Source organism: Egretta garzetta, unplaced genomic scaffold (assembly GCF_000687185.1).
Source record: "Egretta garzetta isolate BGI_Z169 unplaced genomic scaffold, ASM68718v1 scaffold15, whole genome shotgun sequence".
In the NCBI taxonomy this organism is placed as follows: Eukaryota; Metazoa; Chordata; class Aves; order Pelecaniformes; family Ardeidae; genus Egretta; species Egretta garzetta.
Genome location: NW_009259798.1, coordinates 925,889 through 944,055, shown reverse-complemented (window position 1 = coordinate 944,055; position 18,167 = coordinate 925,889). Strand labels below are relative to the sequence as shown.

General features: G+C 35.9%; 1 protein-coding gene across 5 annotated transcripts in view; it reads left to right on the top strand.

Moving 5' to 3' along the window:
• Positions 1-18,167, top strand: part of KIDINS220 (kinase D interacting substrate 220) — a 71,542-nt gene that overhangs the window by 40,827 nt on the left and 12,548 nt on the right. For 2 of the 5 annotated variants that reach the window (XM_035895353.1, XM_009639796.2), the window contains 4 exons: positions 6,167-6,345; positions 7,718-7,944; positions 12,437-12,547; positions 13,428-13,484. In XM_035895353.1, the coding sequence (XP_035751246.1) occupies positions 6,167-6,345; positions 7,718-7,944; positions 12,437-12,547; positions 13,428-13,484 (574 nt within the window). Of the gene's footprint in view, positions 1-6,166; positions 6,346-7,717; positions 7,945-12,436; positions 12,548-13,427; positions 13,485-14,334; positions 17,987-18,167 lie in introns of those variants that run through there. The other 3 variants (XM_035895354.1, XM_035895351.1, XM_035895352.1) reach the window with 3 other exon arrangements.

The following is an 18,167-nucleotide window of genomic DNA, read 5'->3' as shown; positions in this document are numbered from 1 at the left end:
ATACTAAAAATACCACCAAGATATAAATGATATGAAATTATTTTATTAAAGAAATTGATTTCATGAAAAAATCAGAGAATAGTATTCTGTAGCAGGAGTAGTAAAATTTATTTTTCTCCATATAAAGGCTCATTTATTTTTATAGCAATTTGATGACACATCTGCTTGCTTTATTCAGCTGAAAAGAAAATGTTGGTTCTTGGTGTTTTGTAAAATTGCTTTGTTAAATTATTTTCGAAATCGTTCAACTTTTAACAAATGACATTTGATACTAACATTGGAAAGCAATTTCAGCTAATTAAGTAGATCCTTCTATAAACCATTGGAACATTAAGATGACAAACTGTTCATTCAGGATTATTTTAATTGGTACAATTATTGTAATTTTGTTGCAATTATGTGTTGAGCTAAAAGCTTTTGTCTAAATCATTTGAGGGTTTTTTGTTAATATACATAAGTAAGAAGAAAAGAAGTAAAATAAAAACTGAAGATAAGCATTATCTGTCTACTTTTTCATTACAGTGCTTTAGACAAGTATCTATTAAATTATTCTTTTAAAAAAGTATGTTACATGTTTTCAGCAAATCTCTAGCAATGTTAAAATTGAGCAAGATCATTTGAAATGTAACTTTTCTGGAAGGTTATTATGTTAATTCCAGTTTTGACACTGTTTAAATGCTTTTTAATAAAAAGGGTGAAATTAACTTTTGAGGGATTTGCGAGTTGTATAAAATCTATTGATGTATTAATTTAAGAAGTGTAGCTTTTTAGTGATTATAGAAATTAAAAATGAAAAAGCTATGGAAGGTGCCACAGTCATCACTTTGGTTATAATGTTCTCTGCAATCATCTTTTGCCCAGGCCAGGTTTAAATAAATCACTTCCTTTAAGTAGACAGTTTAATATTCTTGCGGACGTCACAGTGAGGCATTACTTCTAAATATTTAACCTGCTTTTTGTTTTTCAGTTTCCTTTTATTGCTTCCTTCTTAAAACGCAGGGCACATAAAGTTATTTATGCTTCTTACTGTGCTAATAATGTGGTCTCAATGTTAAAAGGCAACATACCAGTTGAGTAGTAGGTGGTTGTTGCCCAAGCTGTCACCTAAATAGACCTACACGAGGCAAGGTACAAAAGAGAAATAAAGAGAGTACCAGAGGATATGACAAGTAAGAAAGAAGTTCAGATAAAAAGGATTGGAGCAAAAGCTAATCGGAACAAGACAGAAGAGTATTTTTAGCTTTTTTTAGTTACCTTTGTAATAAAGAATAATAAGTCGTATTTCTAAAACACTTTCCAGATAATTTTAAATACGTATGGTGTAGTTAATGTGCATTAATGACATCTCTCAAAAATGCTCCTGTGTGTATTTCAAATCCCTCCAAGCACCACTGCCTGATACTAGTTCAGGGTGGAACACGGAGGCCTTAGTTTTAGCAACACTGTAAACAATTTTAGGAAAGAAAACTTCTATTTAACCTGTCTGAGTCAATTCATGAGACTTCTGTACTTTTTGGGGAATTGATAAACTTGGGAAGTGAAATTGGAGATGATGGCTTTTTGTGGCTGCTGAACATTTTTGTCAAAAGTAGAATATTTATTCAAAACCTGAGAACATGGGAAAACATTGTGAAGTAAGATGATAAGCTGGAAATGCATCTTTTTAGCTACATACTGCTAGGGGCCCATATCCTGGCTCTTGCCTCACAATAAATGTGATGTAATCTGTCTCTCAGGAAAAAAAGGGGAGATAAAATACTTGCTTCATATTCGAAAAGGACTTGTGTCTCATATTGCTGTAAATGACTACCGCTGAGCAGTAGCACAGAATATCAAGTTCGTTGGAAGCTGATGCTCTAGTATTCCTTGCCGCAACTTGCTCATATATATACAATAAATTTGCCTTATTACATCAACTCTGTTGTAAGAAGCTGCTTCAGAAGGGCAGTATAAGGAACAGAACAGGTAATCCAAATGCTGTGTAAAGGAAGTAATATGTCTGTGGTTCTGGTTGACTTGAATTTTGGTTATTAACCTATTACTGTAGGTTGTGCCTTTTTGCCGTCTAATTCTGGGTAGCATTTGCAATAGATTGACGGATTAGTCTTTGACTTACTCTGAGAAGTGTAACTCGTGCTTCTGTGAGTGAAGTGTTTGCCATGGACTTTTGGAGGAGGAGTGTCCTTTTGCCTGGTCCTCAGATTTAACTGTATGCCATAACGTAGCCCCAGAAAAGAATCTTGTGCTGGACACTAGGATGAACCATTGCCATTACTAATGCTAGAGGACCTGTAAATATCTGTTGAATGTCTGAAGTCCTGCAGGTGGAGGCATTGAATAAAAGAATCCCTGCATAAGGCCATAAAGTAGCTTTGTAACTGACGTTCAGTAATGAAAATACTAAAACCAGATTAGTATTCTTGTATTTCATTTGCATGAGTGATCTTGTTGGACTTGCAGGTTAGTGAGACATAATTACTTTTTTGTTTACCGATCAGCTTTGAGCAGTCTTTGATTCTTCTGTGCTACTCTGGTTTGCTGCTTTTCCATCTGTGTAATAAATGTATTGATTTTTTAAATTTTTTTTTGCCTTCTGTAATTCAAATAGCCCTGCAAAGCTGTGAATGAATCCACACATTTGTAACTGTATTAACACTTCTTTTAATTATAAAGGATGCTGGTGTAGGGTGTATTCTGGAAGGTTGTATTAAAAATACACCTTTTTAATATGGCACAGTGACAGTGCGTGATACCGGACATGGGAGATTAGTTTAATAAATATCAATCTTTTAAGGATCAGAATGGTTTTTCTTTCTGAAATGATCAAAAGCAGGAACACTCGGAAGAGGTGCTTTAGCTACTGGTACTTGAATTGGATAGTTAGTTGGTTTTGCAAAGCAAGCTTTCCTGAATACCTACAGTAACAGGAGTTTTTAAATAGCTATTGCATCTGTTCAGTGAAGTCTCTGTACTGCTTAATATGCACTAAGGGGTTTATAATTTTTGTCTAGATAGATATATCAAACTATAGCTTTCTTTTTTTGGTCATTATTAAGGTAAAACATTGATTCCCATATATTTTAGTATTGGGCATGTGATGACTTTTTATTCCTGCCTTTATACAAGTGTGTATATGAGCAAATGCTGTTTTTCAATGTCTAAATAACCTGTTGCAAATTTCAGTTTGAAACAATATTTGCAGCACGATTCTTGGTATGTTGATAGTACTGCAAATTTTCTGGAGTGTTTTCTGTGGAACTTTTAATCCAGAAAAAGTGCACCCTTTGGCATAAAGATACACTGTCACTATAATGACAGGACGTGAGAAGAATAGGATAGATAACTTAATATTGTTAGTATCTCATTATTAGGTATTAGAAATCAGATGTCTAATTAGCAGACTGTTAAGCATCAAAATTTCATATTGCATTCCAGAGTGGCCCAGTTTTTCTAGTTTTCTGTTTCTCAATATCAAACCTTTAGACGAAATATTTTGTGTCATTTTTAACGGGAAGTTATTTCTTTATTTTAAGCAACATTTTTGTCTTAAACTGTATTGAGAGAAACATTTAAAATGCACGTGATAGATAAAACATGACATGCCTTCATGCTCATGCCTTCTGTTGCTCTATTTATTATTTAATAACAATTAATTAGGTCTGTTGCTTTTTAAGGAGTGCAAAAATTAAATGACTCTTGTCCACGTAGGTACTTGAAAAAAAATTAGGTGTGCAAAGAGTAATTTGTAAAATTTCTTTGTTTTCACCTTCAGGGAGAGAGGTTTGCAAAGAGCAGGGAGGTCTGGGAGGATCAGGTCAAGCTGCTCCATGAGAGAAGGCAAACTAGGAGCCAAGGAGCACAGCAGGACAGGCAGGGCGTTGTCCTCATGAGCAAGGGGGGGCAGTCCCACAGTCACCAAACTGGAAGATCAGGGCAGGTTAGGTGGCAGTAACCAGGGACAGCAAACAGCCCCATGGTCTGTAGCCACGAGGCATGTTTTAGGTCAAGCCAGGAAGGCAAGTCAGTGAGTCAAGGTCAAGACCAGTGAGGTGCATATAGGTGTAGCTCAGGCAAAGGCCTGAGCTTGAAGGCAGTTCTTGAGTCATGCAAGAGAGGCCTCCAGCGAAGCTTCTTGCAACTCTTATCAGAGCAGTTCCATCCTAGGTTACTCACCTGCACTGTATCAGAGCTAGCCTGGAGCACAGGCAGCGAAACCCCTGGCCAGGGGTGAGGGGAAGAGGTGGTAGAGCCTATTGGCATACTCCAGGGCCTGACATAACCAACCGAACAGGGAATGTGGGCAAAGCACAGCCTTCAGTGTGGATGAAGGTAGTTGGTGCTGCTGCCATTTTACCACCACCTGGTTGGATGGTGAAGGAGCACCATCCTGCAGTGGCAACGATCTCCTGCAGTAGGTGGTGACTAGGTAGGCTGTGTCATGTATAGCCCAACAGCCTAGCATCTAAGCGATGCTGACAACGTTTGGTGCTGGACCCACTGTTGGACCATGGTGGTTATTTTCCAAGTTGTGGAAGTGCAAGGTGAACATAAACTAGAAAAAATTGGGAGCAAATTCACAGTCTCTTGAACGGAAGATAAGATGACATACATATATATGCTGGTAGTAAATTATTTTTACTTGAGGAAAAAGCCAGAAATAATCCATCATTGTTGGAGTATAACAGTCCACACTGAAAGCAGTTTTTAATTTTAGCTGTTCATGGAAAGGACACGTGCAGAATAGTGAAATGAATTTTTAAGGTTCTCTTCTGTCACTGTAATGTTCTGTTTTGGGCTCGTTCCTTTTAAATTCAAGTAGTTTCTTGTGGAAACAGACACTCTGTAACACTGACAGTTTTTGATGTTTCTGATTTAAAGAATAATTCTTCTGCCTCAGGAAAATCTAGCCCCAAAATGAGAATAGGGTGTTCACAGTGCTTTATTTTTAGATCTGTGTGCTTATATTTTAGAAAAAGTAACTCCTAAAGTGCTTTACATGCTAACCTTTTATTTTTTATCTGAGAAGTACAGGCACATGCGATTTTTGTGGCTCTTTGCCAAAAGATTATCATTTACATAAATATTTCTTTCAAAGGCGTAGTTTAAGACATTGAGCTCAGGAGGTTAGAATAGAGACTTCAATCTGCACACCAGCAGTGGGCTATTGGCTTCTGAACAGTAGCTTTGTTCATCATATTCAGAACACTATTCGCATTCAGACTTAAGTAGAGTTGGCATTAAAATTCAGCTAATTTGTTTCATGTGATTCATCAGCTGTGTGTTTTATTTAAATCTATGTCACATTCTCTTTTGGCTTTTTATTTTGTAGATTTAAGTGTTGAAGTAGGCCACTCTTTAACTCTTCAGTCCCTGACTTAAAGAGTGACTTAATTTTCATTTTGCCAGTGTTGTAGAATACTCACAGTAAATATATATAACTAAAGTGTGCAATAGTGGTTTTGGGTTTTTTTACATTTCTGATGTTTCCTTCTCCTTGTTCCTTCCAAAGACTGTCCTTTATTCTAGTGCTTACAAAAGAACCCCACCATTGCTTGACAATAGTCATAATGTATCAGCAGTCCCTTATATCGATCATGCCTCATTGCTTCGTTGTTCTCTTCTGTTTGTGGCTTCTTGTCTTAGAAGGTGAATTACTTGAAAGCAGGTGGTTTGTTTTTCCACTTTTTACCATGAAATCTTGCACAGTTGGGTTTTGATCAATGCCTAAGATGTCTGAGTGTTCCTGTTACAAGAAACATTAGTTCAAAAATGAGATTTAGCTATAGAATTTCTGATCGAGTTACCAGAATTTGAATGGATGTTTGGGGTTAATGTTGACAAATGTTAACTTCCCCTTACCTTGGATTTGATGTTACTGATCTTTAAATTCCTGATCTGATTTTAGTCTTCTGTATGGCTTCTTTGAGACTTCTCTGAAGGTACAATTAGATCGGATTACTTAGCAGTTTGAGATTTTTTGCGTATTAGAAAATGTTAAATTGTTCTTTCCATAGACAGTGCAGCTCTTCATGGGTTCTATATGTTTTCCAAAGAACAAGGAGGATGGATGCAAATGTACTAGTATTTCACCCTAGAATATCACTATGCAAATGGAAGTCATACTGTAATAAACACCATTTACGATTTATCTAATTTTCCCCCCCAGAATTTCAAAGAATATTCCTACAACTAAAGATGTTGAACCTCTACTTGAAATTGATGGAGATATACGGAACTTTGAAGTATTTTTATCTTCTCGAACACCTGTTCTTGTTGCACGTGATGTAAGAACCTTTTTGCCATGTACTGTAAACTTAGATCCCAAGCTACGAGAAATCATTGCAGGTGAGTATGCTTTCAAATAAATGGAAAATGACAATTGTATTATTTCTTATCATTTTAGGTAGAGCTGCTTTGCATGTTACGCAGAATCCTGATTTGTTCGTCAAAGCAGACGTTCAGATTGTCCGAGTTGACTTCGGTAACAGGCCATTCAGCTTCACTTAATAGCTTTGCTCTAAAGGACAGATCATACTGGACTAAAGTATCTCTCTTGGAGGGAGGAATCCCCTGTTCTTGATTTGAAGACTGCTTTAGCAGATGGAGGAAAGCAATACACACAATGATGTTTTAGTAATAGAGATGCGAGTTGACTTCTTGATCTTTGTTAACAATTTTGAATAGCATTAGTAATATCCTGTAGAACCGAAGCCAGTGAACCAAAGTAGAACATCTCCATTTGATGTATACCCCGCTAGATTCCTGTACAGTTGGTACCCGTGAGTTATTTTTTAGTCTGCTATAGTATGATGTTTAAATTCATCCTAGGGCAAGTGTTATTTATTGTGCAGTGGTTGTTAAGCAGGTATCTTTACTAGCTTGTAGTTGTAAAAAATGCAGTCAGGTTCAGGTATGTTCTGATCTGCAAAAACACTCCACTTGGCATTAAGTGTTCTTACTGCTCACTGCTGCTGTGGATTGATGGGATGCATGGTACAGTACTTCTTGCCCAGTCTTAGGGATTACTGTTGGCTCTGGAGTAAGGCTAAGGCATCTTAACATTTCGACCTGTTAAAAGTTGGTAAAGCTGTGAAGAAAACCAGAACTTTAAATTTAAAATAGAATTGTTGTGGGTCTTTGGTATGACAGTCAGTATTCTAGATGGGAACTGATTTCAGGTATTAGTAGTTCTCTTTGCCTGTCTTTTCTGTCATGACACTTGTCTTCAGTCCTCACCTGGAATCCTTTTTGTTCTTACTTTTTTCCAACTTCCTTCTCTGCACTTGATAGCTGCAGTGGGATGGCGTAACTTTTGTTCACAAGCTCTGTCTCATTAATCTCTTCAGAAACAGTACAGGTCTATCACCTCAGACGTACTTACCATAAGAGACATACCTGGCATGATGTATTCCTGCATTTCTTCCCATTTGGGTTGGGAGCTGCAACTTGTTCTCTCTGAGAAAGAATGTTGACAGCCATTTGATATGCTACGCAGATTTATGCAATAAATTGTCCTAACTCTCCGGAAGACTCCTGTGTATGTGTGATCCTCAAGAGGAATCAACCAAATGCTGCCGAAAGTGACATTTGATATTCTACTTGATGAGTTCTGATTGGAGTTAAATACACAAAAACATACTGTAATGAGTTGGCAAATCAAAACTTTTTCAAATATTTCAAACAAAATCTCATTCTTTTTTACCTTTTTATTTTTTAGATGTTCGTGCTGCAAGAGATCAAATGAATATTGGAGGACTTCCTTATCCCACATTGCCTTTACATGAGGCACCTGCTAGAGCAACATCTCTGTTCAGTCAGCCTTCATCAGCTTGCTCTTCTACAACCTCTTTCAATGGACCTTTCAATAGTGGAGTTTTATCACCGCAACCTCATAGCAGTTACTATAGTGGTATGACAGGACCTCAGCATCCATTCTACAATCGGGTAAATAATCGAGAACCAATTAACATTCTTCTGATTTAATGTCGTAATATTGCAGATGCCATCTATAAAATGTTAAACGACCCATGTGAGTTTTATTTAAGAATGGTGAAAAGTCCAAAAGTTGGTAAATTTCACAGTAGTGTTCAGTCACTGTAGTTTGAGGGAGAAATGTGGTAAATTGCATCAGAAAAACAAATTACACAAGGGGAAGAAAGCTCAAATCCTTTAGAGACACTGCTCAATTGTAGGATACTGCTGGATTTTTTTTATTTTTGTGGGGTAAACTGTGCTCAATCGTTCACATACTTGCTCAGAGATGTTGGAAGGGATCCCAGCTTTTTCTTGGTGACTTTGGTTAAAATACAGAGGCTCAAGTGGGGAGCTGCATCACAAGAATGTATGTCTGTCTTCCCTTTTGTCTCTTTTTAAAGTTATTCTGGGATCTTTTCCCTAAACCAGTGTTGTGCTAGTTTAAAGGAATTAACATAAGTTGCATAAAACATACATCTTTGGGCTATCTGTGGGCCTCAGAAAACATAGTCCTGGGCGTGGCTCACTTGAAAATTGAATGAAGTACTCTACTGTATAGTTAGATTGAGTCTAAACTTCCTATTTCTGTGGGATGTATTAATTATTTTTAAACTTTATTTTTTACTTCTGCAGTACTATCAGGAAAAAAAAAAGTAGAAAGCTGATATAAGTCATGGCTTACTTCTATATACAGGAAATGGCCTCAACTTCAAGTAGCTTTGACTGTAGGTAAATGCTTAAGCTAATAAACTGGAAAGAAATTTGAGTTATTCCTAAATCGGTGTTGTTAACCAAGGCAGAAAAGAGTATATGTAGCACAGAACTGTTTGCTACCTGTTCTAAAGTTATTCTTATATACCCTCCATACAGTGACAATACACTCTTTTGTTGAAAATAACTTAAAATGACATATACTTTGAAATAGTCCAACACTGATAAATGCTTGCCGCATGAATCTTCATGCTGATACTGGCTCAGCTTTGTTAAAGTAGGTGTTTAATTGGAAGCCCTGTTTTTGTGTCTGTGTTGCTGTACATGACAAGGTTTAAAATATGGGGTGATACACAGTTGAAACTTGTATTATGGTTTTTTGGCTCTAATAAGCATTACAAAAGCAAATATTGGTGAGTCATAAGCTGTTCTTACAATCAGTTTATTTGTTCATTTCTACTAAGTGCATACACAGGCTTACAGGCCTGCTTACTTTTTTGCCTGCCAAAGACTGAAATACTTCTGGTTTGGCCTTTCTCTCTGGAATTTTATAGTGCCCTTCTAAGGTATAATTGCTTCTAGCGTTTCACACTTTCAAATACTGACAGAGCTATATTCATTACTTCAGAGTCATAAAGGTACTGTCATTGACACCACATACTGAGATAAGTGATGAGAACCTTATAATAGTAGAAAATTTAGACTGAAAGGTTGTTTCCTTCGGCATTTTCAATCATATTTCACTTCCTCAAGTTTGTGTAAGAATGGTGTTTAAAAAAAGAACAGCAACTGAAAAATAGGCTCTCCCCAGTAGAAGTTTCTGAGAGGGGTCTTGGCTACCCGTATGACATAACACAGTGGGTTCAAATGCTTCTGTGGAAATGCTTGAATTGTATGCAAAAATGCCCTGCGTTCTGGGGATAGATGCCTTATTCTGACCAGTAAATGGTTCCTGTCCTGTTCTCTTTAAGCATTCATTTGTTTTTAAGAAAAAAGCCTTTCAGCTGCTGGGGAAAAAACTCTGTTTATTTTTAGGAAATACAGGTTTTTTTATTATGTATGTTTCTGCTTTGTTCTTTAGATGTTCCTATTGTCATGGACCTTGAACTTCCAGTGATGTAATCTATTAATTTTTGGTTTAAAACCCCATTCTCCCTCTGTATAGCTGTAAAAGAAAGATTATAGTCCCATTTAGCAGGTCTTGAACTTGGCGCTCAGTATAGGACTGTGCTGGATGTGTACATTTTATCACTGTCTAATGGCCTGGCTACAAGTTGAATTCAAGTTCAGATTCTCAAAATTGCTTCTATCATGGATCATTGTGGTGATCATGTTTCTTATTGGGAAGGTCAGAGTAGTAGGGAAGTCTAATTTCCTGAGTGGGAACTAGAATTACCGTATGTGAAGACTTTTTTTGTAAAAGAGAAGCAAATTCTTTGATATCTTGGAAAAAGAATAAACACCATACTTATGCTTTATAGGCAATCTGCAAATAGCTCTACATTGGTTTATGACCAACATGTATTTATATTGATCTCTTCTTTTCACAATATCTGTATTACCGTACTTCAAATGAAGATCGAGGCTGTAGAGTTCAAGCCTATAATGGAGAATTAATCCCATCGTTGGGAAGCAGTGGAGTAGCTGAAGTGGGCTCAAGGCATAATTAGAAATTATGAAAGAATTGTGGGATAATTGCCTTATTGGACAAATCTTTTTCATTGCCTTGTAGTTTGATGACTCGCAACCAACAAACAGGTGCTCGCTCTCTGTTTCAGAGGATAGTCTTTGCAGAGAGAGCTAGGCACTTGAATGCGGTATGATCATTAAGCATTTCATGCTTGGGGGTTTTCTACGTGGTTTAAGCTGTTAGTGGAAAACTGAGGCACTTAATTATTCTAGAAATAACATGAACTTTTTTGAAGAGAGTTTCATTTCCAGAAAATACCATAGAATCTGTGCCTTATGACAGTGAAATAGTTACAAATCAATGAATTTTCTGAGTCGTCCTATACTAACTAATAAATGTAAGGCAAAAGCTAGGTATTGGTTCTCTTACCTATTTAAAACAAAACAAACTTCCACATTTAGATGAATGGTTACAATGCATATCGTGTCATGTCATATGTTGGAAGAGCATATGAACTTTTTGTGGTAACTGTGTGAAAGTGTGTGTAAAGGCTACCTCTAGCAGCTAAGAATATGGAACCATTTGTATTTTCCAGAAATTACTCAAAGTTGTAGCATATGCCATCTAAGTAGTTGATGTTTGCAGGAATGAAACTTTAATTTCTCAGTTTGTTTACAGCTGCTTCTGAACACAGTTTTTTTTTTTTTAGTCCTTATAGACAAATCCAAAGTGGAACGCTTCAACAAATTTTACTCCTCCCTCCTATATTGGCCATCAAGTCATGCTGAATTTGGTGCAGTAGACTACTTAGAATCTTGTCATGTGCAGAAACACAAACCAAGTAGTATATTCTGTTTTGTTAAATGGCTGAGTAATACAATTTTTTAAATGCTATGTATAGAAACATCAGAAATCTGTAATACAGACATTATTTTGAGTTTTCTGTGGGTTTTTTTTGTTTTGTTTTTTTTTTTTGAGAACTGGGTAATGGATTGAAAGCAATGAGCACTGTAATTCTCCTTTCCTGAAGTCTAAAGGCTCTATTGCTTTCCATTGCATTGCCTTAAGATATTGGAAAAGCAGTTTGTGCAGTTGTAAGGTTCATAACTCTTAAATGCATGCTTGTGCGTACACGCACATAGAGGTTTTGTTGCATGCCAGTGGGTAGCATGTGAATTTCAGGGAACATGTTTTTACAGTTGATTTTAAAACTTGAAAGATTGGAGCATATGGAGTCCTCTGTTGGAAGTATATTATTTGTAATTTTGAGATCTCTATATCTTCTAGAAGTGATGTTGTTAAAAGTCTGAGTTCTCATTTGGACCCTCTGTACTGATGTGCTGATAAGACTTTTGGAAACTTGGATAGTGTTTACGTTCTTGAAATTTGTTAGTTAAAAGGGATAAAAAGGAACCTGGTTATAAAAATTGTGGTTAGAGTTAACTGATATTTGTGGAGAGGAAAAAAAAGTATTTCTGTTTTTAAAAAATGTTTCTGATATCTGTTTTATGATAATTGACATTGTCCTTTAAAATTATATTTGTATTGAACAACATGCATTGACATATTTCCAACAAAACAAAGCTCAAATATTGTCTGCTATAAAAATTATCTATAGATTTATAAAATCTATAAAATCTGTGGAAGCCTTCAGATTGGTTATCACAAATATGCAAAGTTGTAGTGATGCTATTATGCGTCGCTCCTTTTCTTTTGGTACAGTTGTCTTCAGTATTATGAAACATTGTAAGTTTACTGAGCATCTGATTTTGGGTTTAGCAGGTCTGAGAGAGTGAAATTATCTGAATTATCCTTAAATGATCCTTTTCCCATACTCAAAACAGATGTTAGAGTGTAGCTACCAAACCCACTCCAACTCTGTTCCCGCAGAATACCATGCCAGAGCACCCATTGGCACTGAAGGATTTTGAAGAACTCACTTCAGAGCTTTTAATGAATTCTGTTCAATGCAAAAAGTAAAGAAACTTCTTAGTTATTGCTGTTTTTCACTTTATTAAACTCAGAGGATGTGTTTTGTTGAAATAAGTTTTATTTTATTATTACATTTTGATTTGTGTAATTGTTTGTCCCTTTTTTTGTTACATTTTTTTTTTCCCATAGCCATTCTTTGCCCCATATCTTTACATGCCAAGGTATTACCCTGGCAGTTCTCATCTCATCTCACGTCCACCACTAAAAACGAGTTTGTCCAGAGATCAGAACAATGGCCTAGTAAGTATTTTGAAGGATAATTCAAATACTAACCTAGACAATAAATATAGTGAATAATGAAAATGAAGGTTATTAATGGTGATTCACTATTAGACAAGTAAAAGCTCTGTATTACAAATAGTTTAAGCAAAGGTGTTATTGACATGTAATGTAAAATGTATTTTGTTTTACCTTTAGAAATTACTTAGAGAGGAAAACCAATTCTAACATCCAGGTATCAAGATTAGAGGAGTATGACCTGTAATATTGGCAGGAAAATGTATTAATGAAAATGCTAGCTGTACTACAGTAAAGAAATTGATATAGTGTAATATCATAAGAAAAGAGTGCTACTTGTAAATTTATATTCACATTTTATAAGATGAAATTACATCCTTTAATGTTGTAGAGAATACTGGAAATTGGAAGGTCAAAGTAAAAATTTAAAAGAAATATTTTAAATATTTAAGTAAAACAAAATACGTTTTATCTTAAATATGCATTAGTTGTAGCTTGTTTTTGTAAGTGCATTTAATTCAACTTTTATTCACTTATTGAAAAGGAAAAACGAGCAGACTTTTCTAGTTTTCTATAGAATAATAAATTCCTATTTAACAGTGTTTATTTTACTGACAGGTGGCTGTTCAAACGGAATTAATAACTAAGGAATGAATGCTAAAAAAGTAAAAGCTTCACTTGTCAATCAGTTTATTTCTAGGATATTGATACAACGACCAAAGCTATTAAAAGGTGGTGAAATCTTTAATGACTTAAAGAAGACAAATGTGTTTCTGTTGAATTATATATTGCTAAGAGATCATTCTCATTCACTGTTTACTTCATATTTTTTTGTTGAGCCCTTGATCATTTTACCCAAACCATAATATTTTGTTGTTGTTAGGATGTTATCAAGGAGGATGCTGATGAGGGGCTTCCTTCACCCACAGACCCCTCAATGGTAAATGAGTAGTCATGTGGTGTGGAAACTTTAGCATCTCGTTGCTTTTTCAGCAGTAATGAGTCTGCATTAATCATAACTGCAGTTCACTAACACTGCATCAGTGGCTTTGGTGGGCAAATAGAGTAGCTGAAAACTAATGTAGTTCGTGAATGAATTTAAGAGCTAATATTTCACTTATAAGATGTATTATATTTTTCCCCTGTAGTTTTCTCCTTGCCTTTCTCAGTAGTTATGGTGAGCTTTCAGTAAAAAAGTGTTGTGGTAGCTACACAGTGAAGAATGACAGCTGGTCATTCAGCGCTTAGATTTTAGAATGAAGTAACTGTGGGTTTTGTGCTTTAGTCAGCTCTCTCACCTGACCCCTACTCCTTTAATCGGTGACATAAAGCTATTGCAGTTAACACAGTATAAAGCAACTTCCAACAGAAACTAAAAAAAAAAAAAAAAAAAAATGCTGGTCATAAGCTTATTCTTGAGTCAGAATGCTAACACCTACATTTTCCATAACTTGTTGTTTTATTCTAAGTATTCACACAAAGATGTCTTCTTTATGGGTATCTGTTTTAACTCTGGGAATCATTGGAAAATTATGATTTATTACCAAAAAAAATAGGTTAATATGATTGATTCTCTTAATACTTGCTGCCATAGTTGTTGGCAGCAGTTACAGTTTGATCTTGGTTACTCTTCCTTCTAGTAAATCACTGCAAAAATGTCTTTCTGTTGTTGTGCAAGAAACCCTCCCCCACACAAATTCCAGAACTGTATTTAACCGCACATAACCTTTACTGAGCACCCATGTATGAGCAATACAATGAAAAATGTACCCTAAAGTTCTCTCTTCCAGGTCATTAGCTACCTTGTGTGAAGGGATGACTTTGGAGTAAGTTTTTTTGGTAGTATATTTTTGGAGATGCTGATGCCTTCCCTGTGTTTGCTTCCTTATCTCAGTATCCCACTTTCTTCCCAGTCCTTTGCAGCTTGTCAGTGCAAGGACAAAAAGTAAGGACTTTTGAGAAAGTAGTAGAATGATGGCTGGAGTATGTGTGTATCCGTGAGTGTGAGAAGGGACACAGGACTGGAACAATGGGATTTAGTCTCAGGGCAAAGTAGCTGAATGAGCTCCAGCAGCAGACCTGGACTTGGCTGCTCTTTTGCTTGCTGCTCTGAGTGTGTATCTTAAGCACGCGTAGGCTGCAGTTTCAAGCAGCAACTTAAAAGTCTCAGGTAAGTTATGTAGTCTATTGGCTGTAGGTAAAAAAATAGAGTTAGAACATTAAAAGGAAATCTTGTTTGAAGTAATGATAATGGAGGATTTTATTAGATCTATTTTTGAGTTTAATTTATACTACAGCGAATCTGTGTAGCGCAGCACATCAGATCATATGCTTTTCTAAGACTTAGCAATATTTAACCTACAGTGTAAATATAACATTTTTAATTTTAAGTCTCTTGGGTAGTTTGCAAGAATGTTGTTAGTCAGGGTATGGTATTAGAATAGAATAGAGTATTTCAGTTGGAAGGGACCTAAAATGATCATCTAGTGCAACTGCCTGACCAGTTCAGGGCTGACCACAAGTTAAAGCCTGTTGTGAAGAGCCTTGTCCGAATGCCTCTTAAACACTGACAGGCTTGGGGCATCGACCACCTCTTTGGGAAGCCTGTTCAGTGTTTGGCCACCCTCTCACTAAAGAAGAGCGTGTGCCTGACAGGATACCTCACCAGGGTTTCATCTATTCTAAAACTGCTTCTTCTGTAGGCTTTACTGCAATTTCTTTGAAAGAAAACAGTACTATATGTGTTTTAAGTACTGCAATTGTACAGAGGTGATGGGAACAACAATTTCGTCCAGTTACTTAGGTAGATCTTAATTGATGGTCATTGCCACTATGTAAATGGTACAGCTTTTACTTATTAAATGGATTGGCACATGCAAAGGAATGAAATAAACTAAAAGAACTGTACCAAGTAGTTAATGAACACCAAGATGTGTAACTGGTTTGATGATTGAAAACAAGAGGAGCGTGTAGAATCAAAATTGTCTTTCATGCAAATCTGGCAAGGAGCCAGAAATGTTGCAATTTTACATCTGTGTAAAATAGAGAGTAATCATTCTTTTGAATGTTCTAAGTCTTACAAGGCAAAAACCATTTTCTTCAGGAGTACCTTTTTTTTTTTTTTTCTTTAACGCAGATCATCATTGCTGCTCATTGCATGAGTTGGCAGAGCTGTGCCGAGGGTGTCACAGGATCTAGTTAAGGCCTTGCCGTTGTTATCAGTCTGACACTGGAGTTGACAGATTTCTGAAATTTCAGATCCTAATCATTAGTCTTGTAAAATCAGTGTAAGTCTAGGTTAGCTTAGTGGAAATCAGAAATATTTTGAGAGCAGTCATCTTGTATCAATTATTTGTCTCCTGTGATCTTCTATATTTGGATTCTGTTGCTGATGTCTATCTCAGACTGTAGTTTACTGTTCTTTACTGAATGGATCAAAACCACATGTCAAACCGATGTCAAACTGGTAAATTGACCAATGCCATCGATCTAGTTGTATCAACATGAAGGTACATTGCAAATTTTAGGGCATTGGCTTAAATCACTAACGAAAATAGGCTCGACTTAAGACGTCAACCTTTGCATATCTGTGATGGAGGCAAAAATGCATTTCTGCTGACTTTACTGTACAAATGGTTATTTCTGACAAGCACTGCAAAAACTAGAACTCTAGAGTGCTCTTCTGAAGAGTTTATCATTGGATTGTAGTGTTACCAATATCTCATTAGGTTAGAAACCAAACTAGCATTAGGAGTGGTTATCTGTCAAAAACTTAATTGTGTGCTTTAGTTTGCATTGTTAATTAATGATTTGTTAGGATGCAGCTTGTTGCAATAGAATTACTTTGTTTAAATAAGTTTTTCATACTGTATTGAATATGTAATACCCTAGGACGTAGCATGTGGGCTTTGAATGAGAACTAAAATGACCCAGAGCATGTAGTGCAGATAAACATATGATACTCATTAAGAAACTGGAAGTGCTTTTCAAAAGTTTGAGCATGAATGAAAGTGTGTGACATGGAAGTTTTCTTACATGGATTTTCCAGGTGCTTTTACATAACATTTTTGTGCTTTGAATATTGGTTCTTAAAAGAAATACCTTTTGCTTTTTTGGGGGTGTGTGGGGGAGTGTGTGCTTAGATGCAAGGTTCCAAAGTTATTTGGGATACACTGGTGGTATAATGTGATCTTGAAAAGGCAGGAGAATGGTTAAAACCAGGATTTTCCATGAGAAACGTAATGTAAAACTTTTATGCAAACAAAATACAGCAAGTGTCGCTTTTTTACAAGTGTAAAATGGAGTAGTCTGCTCATAAGAAAATAATATTGTATAGCATATTCTAAATGTGTATTCTGAAGGTCTTTCTTAAAAGTTTCATCACATTATGAAAATGCCCTGTTTCTGTCCTAATGCTGATTTCCTCTGTTTACTTCAAAGCATGTCATCTGTATGTTCAACCTTTCTGATGTCACTTTAAGCTGTTGTTTTCTTTTCATAATGTTTTGTCCTTTTCTCAAAGCTGTGTAAGTCTGGGTTAAGCAAAAACAGACAGGTACAGCCACTTTCTGTGAATTATCATTCACTTTATTTCAGAGTCATTTCTGAAGCTATCATACTGGCGCTTCATGCTGGGCTGTCTGTAAACTAATGCTCATTACTAGCCTTGAGGTTTGTTTTGACAAGCTGCTTTTAGCTTTTGCATGGCAAATACTTTTCAGACTAATGTTCTCTAAGAATCTCTAACAAAACCACTAAGGCTGAAAAATGTGTCAGTTTAAGTACAGTTTTAATTCACTTACATGATGACAGTATCCCTACAGCTATTACATTGCTTATTCTTCAGAGAGTGCTTTTTATAAAGAATGATTTGGATTAATGTGCATCTATTTCAAACAGTTCACACTTTAACAAAAATAGTCTAAATATTTTAGTGCTATTCTGTATTTTTTTACACACAGAAAGAAGAGTTTCTAAACTAACTCTTAATGCATGCAGAAAGAATGACTTTGTTCTTGTAAAAAAAAAAGTTTTGATTTGAAGGAGGACCGTTAAATTAGAAGTGTTTAAAACTTTTCTTCATTTATTTGTAGACATATGATAGATAATGTATTTAATAGATTCAGAGAACAAAGCCAATTGCTTACACACATTGCTTAGGGATCATTTATTTTAGTAGAGCCACAATATAATTTTGGCTATAACTGTTTCTTGTATTTTAATTGATAAGCTTTCTTCCAAAAAATAATTAAGATTTGAATTAGCTTAACACCTTTTCTTTATTGATGTATTATCTAACTCAGACCAATAGTAAATAGTGTGTTTATGGGGAAATAATAGACAAAACTGGTATTCTAAAGGAAAACTCAAAGTGGCTTTTTTTAAAGAGGAAAAATAGACATGTACATAAAAGAAGTATATGATAAATAGTTTTTGGATGAATCATAGAATCATAGAATGTTTTGGATTGGAAGGGACCCCTAGAAGTCACCTAGTCCAACCCCCTGCAGTGAGCAGGGACACCGCTACCTAGATCAGCTTGCTCACAGCCCTGTCCAACCTGGCCTTGAATGCCTCCAGGGATGGGGCCTCCACTACCTCTCTGGGCAACCCCTTCCAGTGT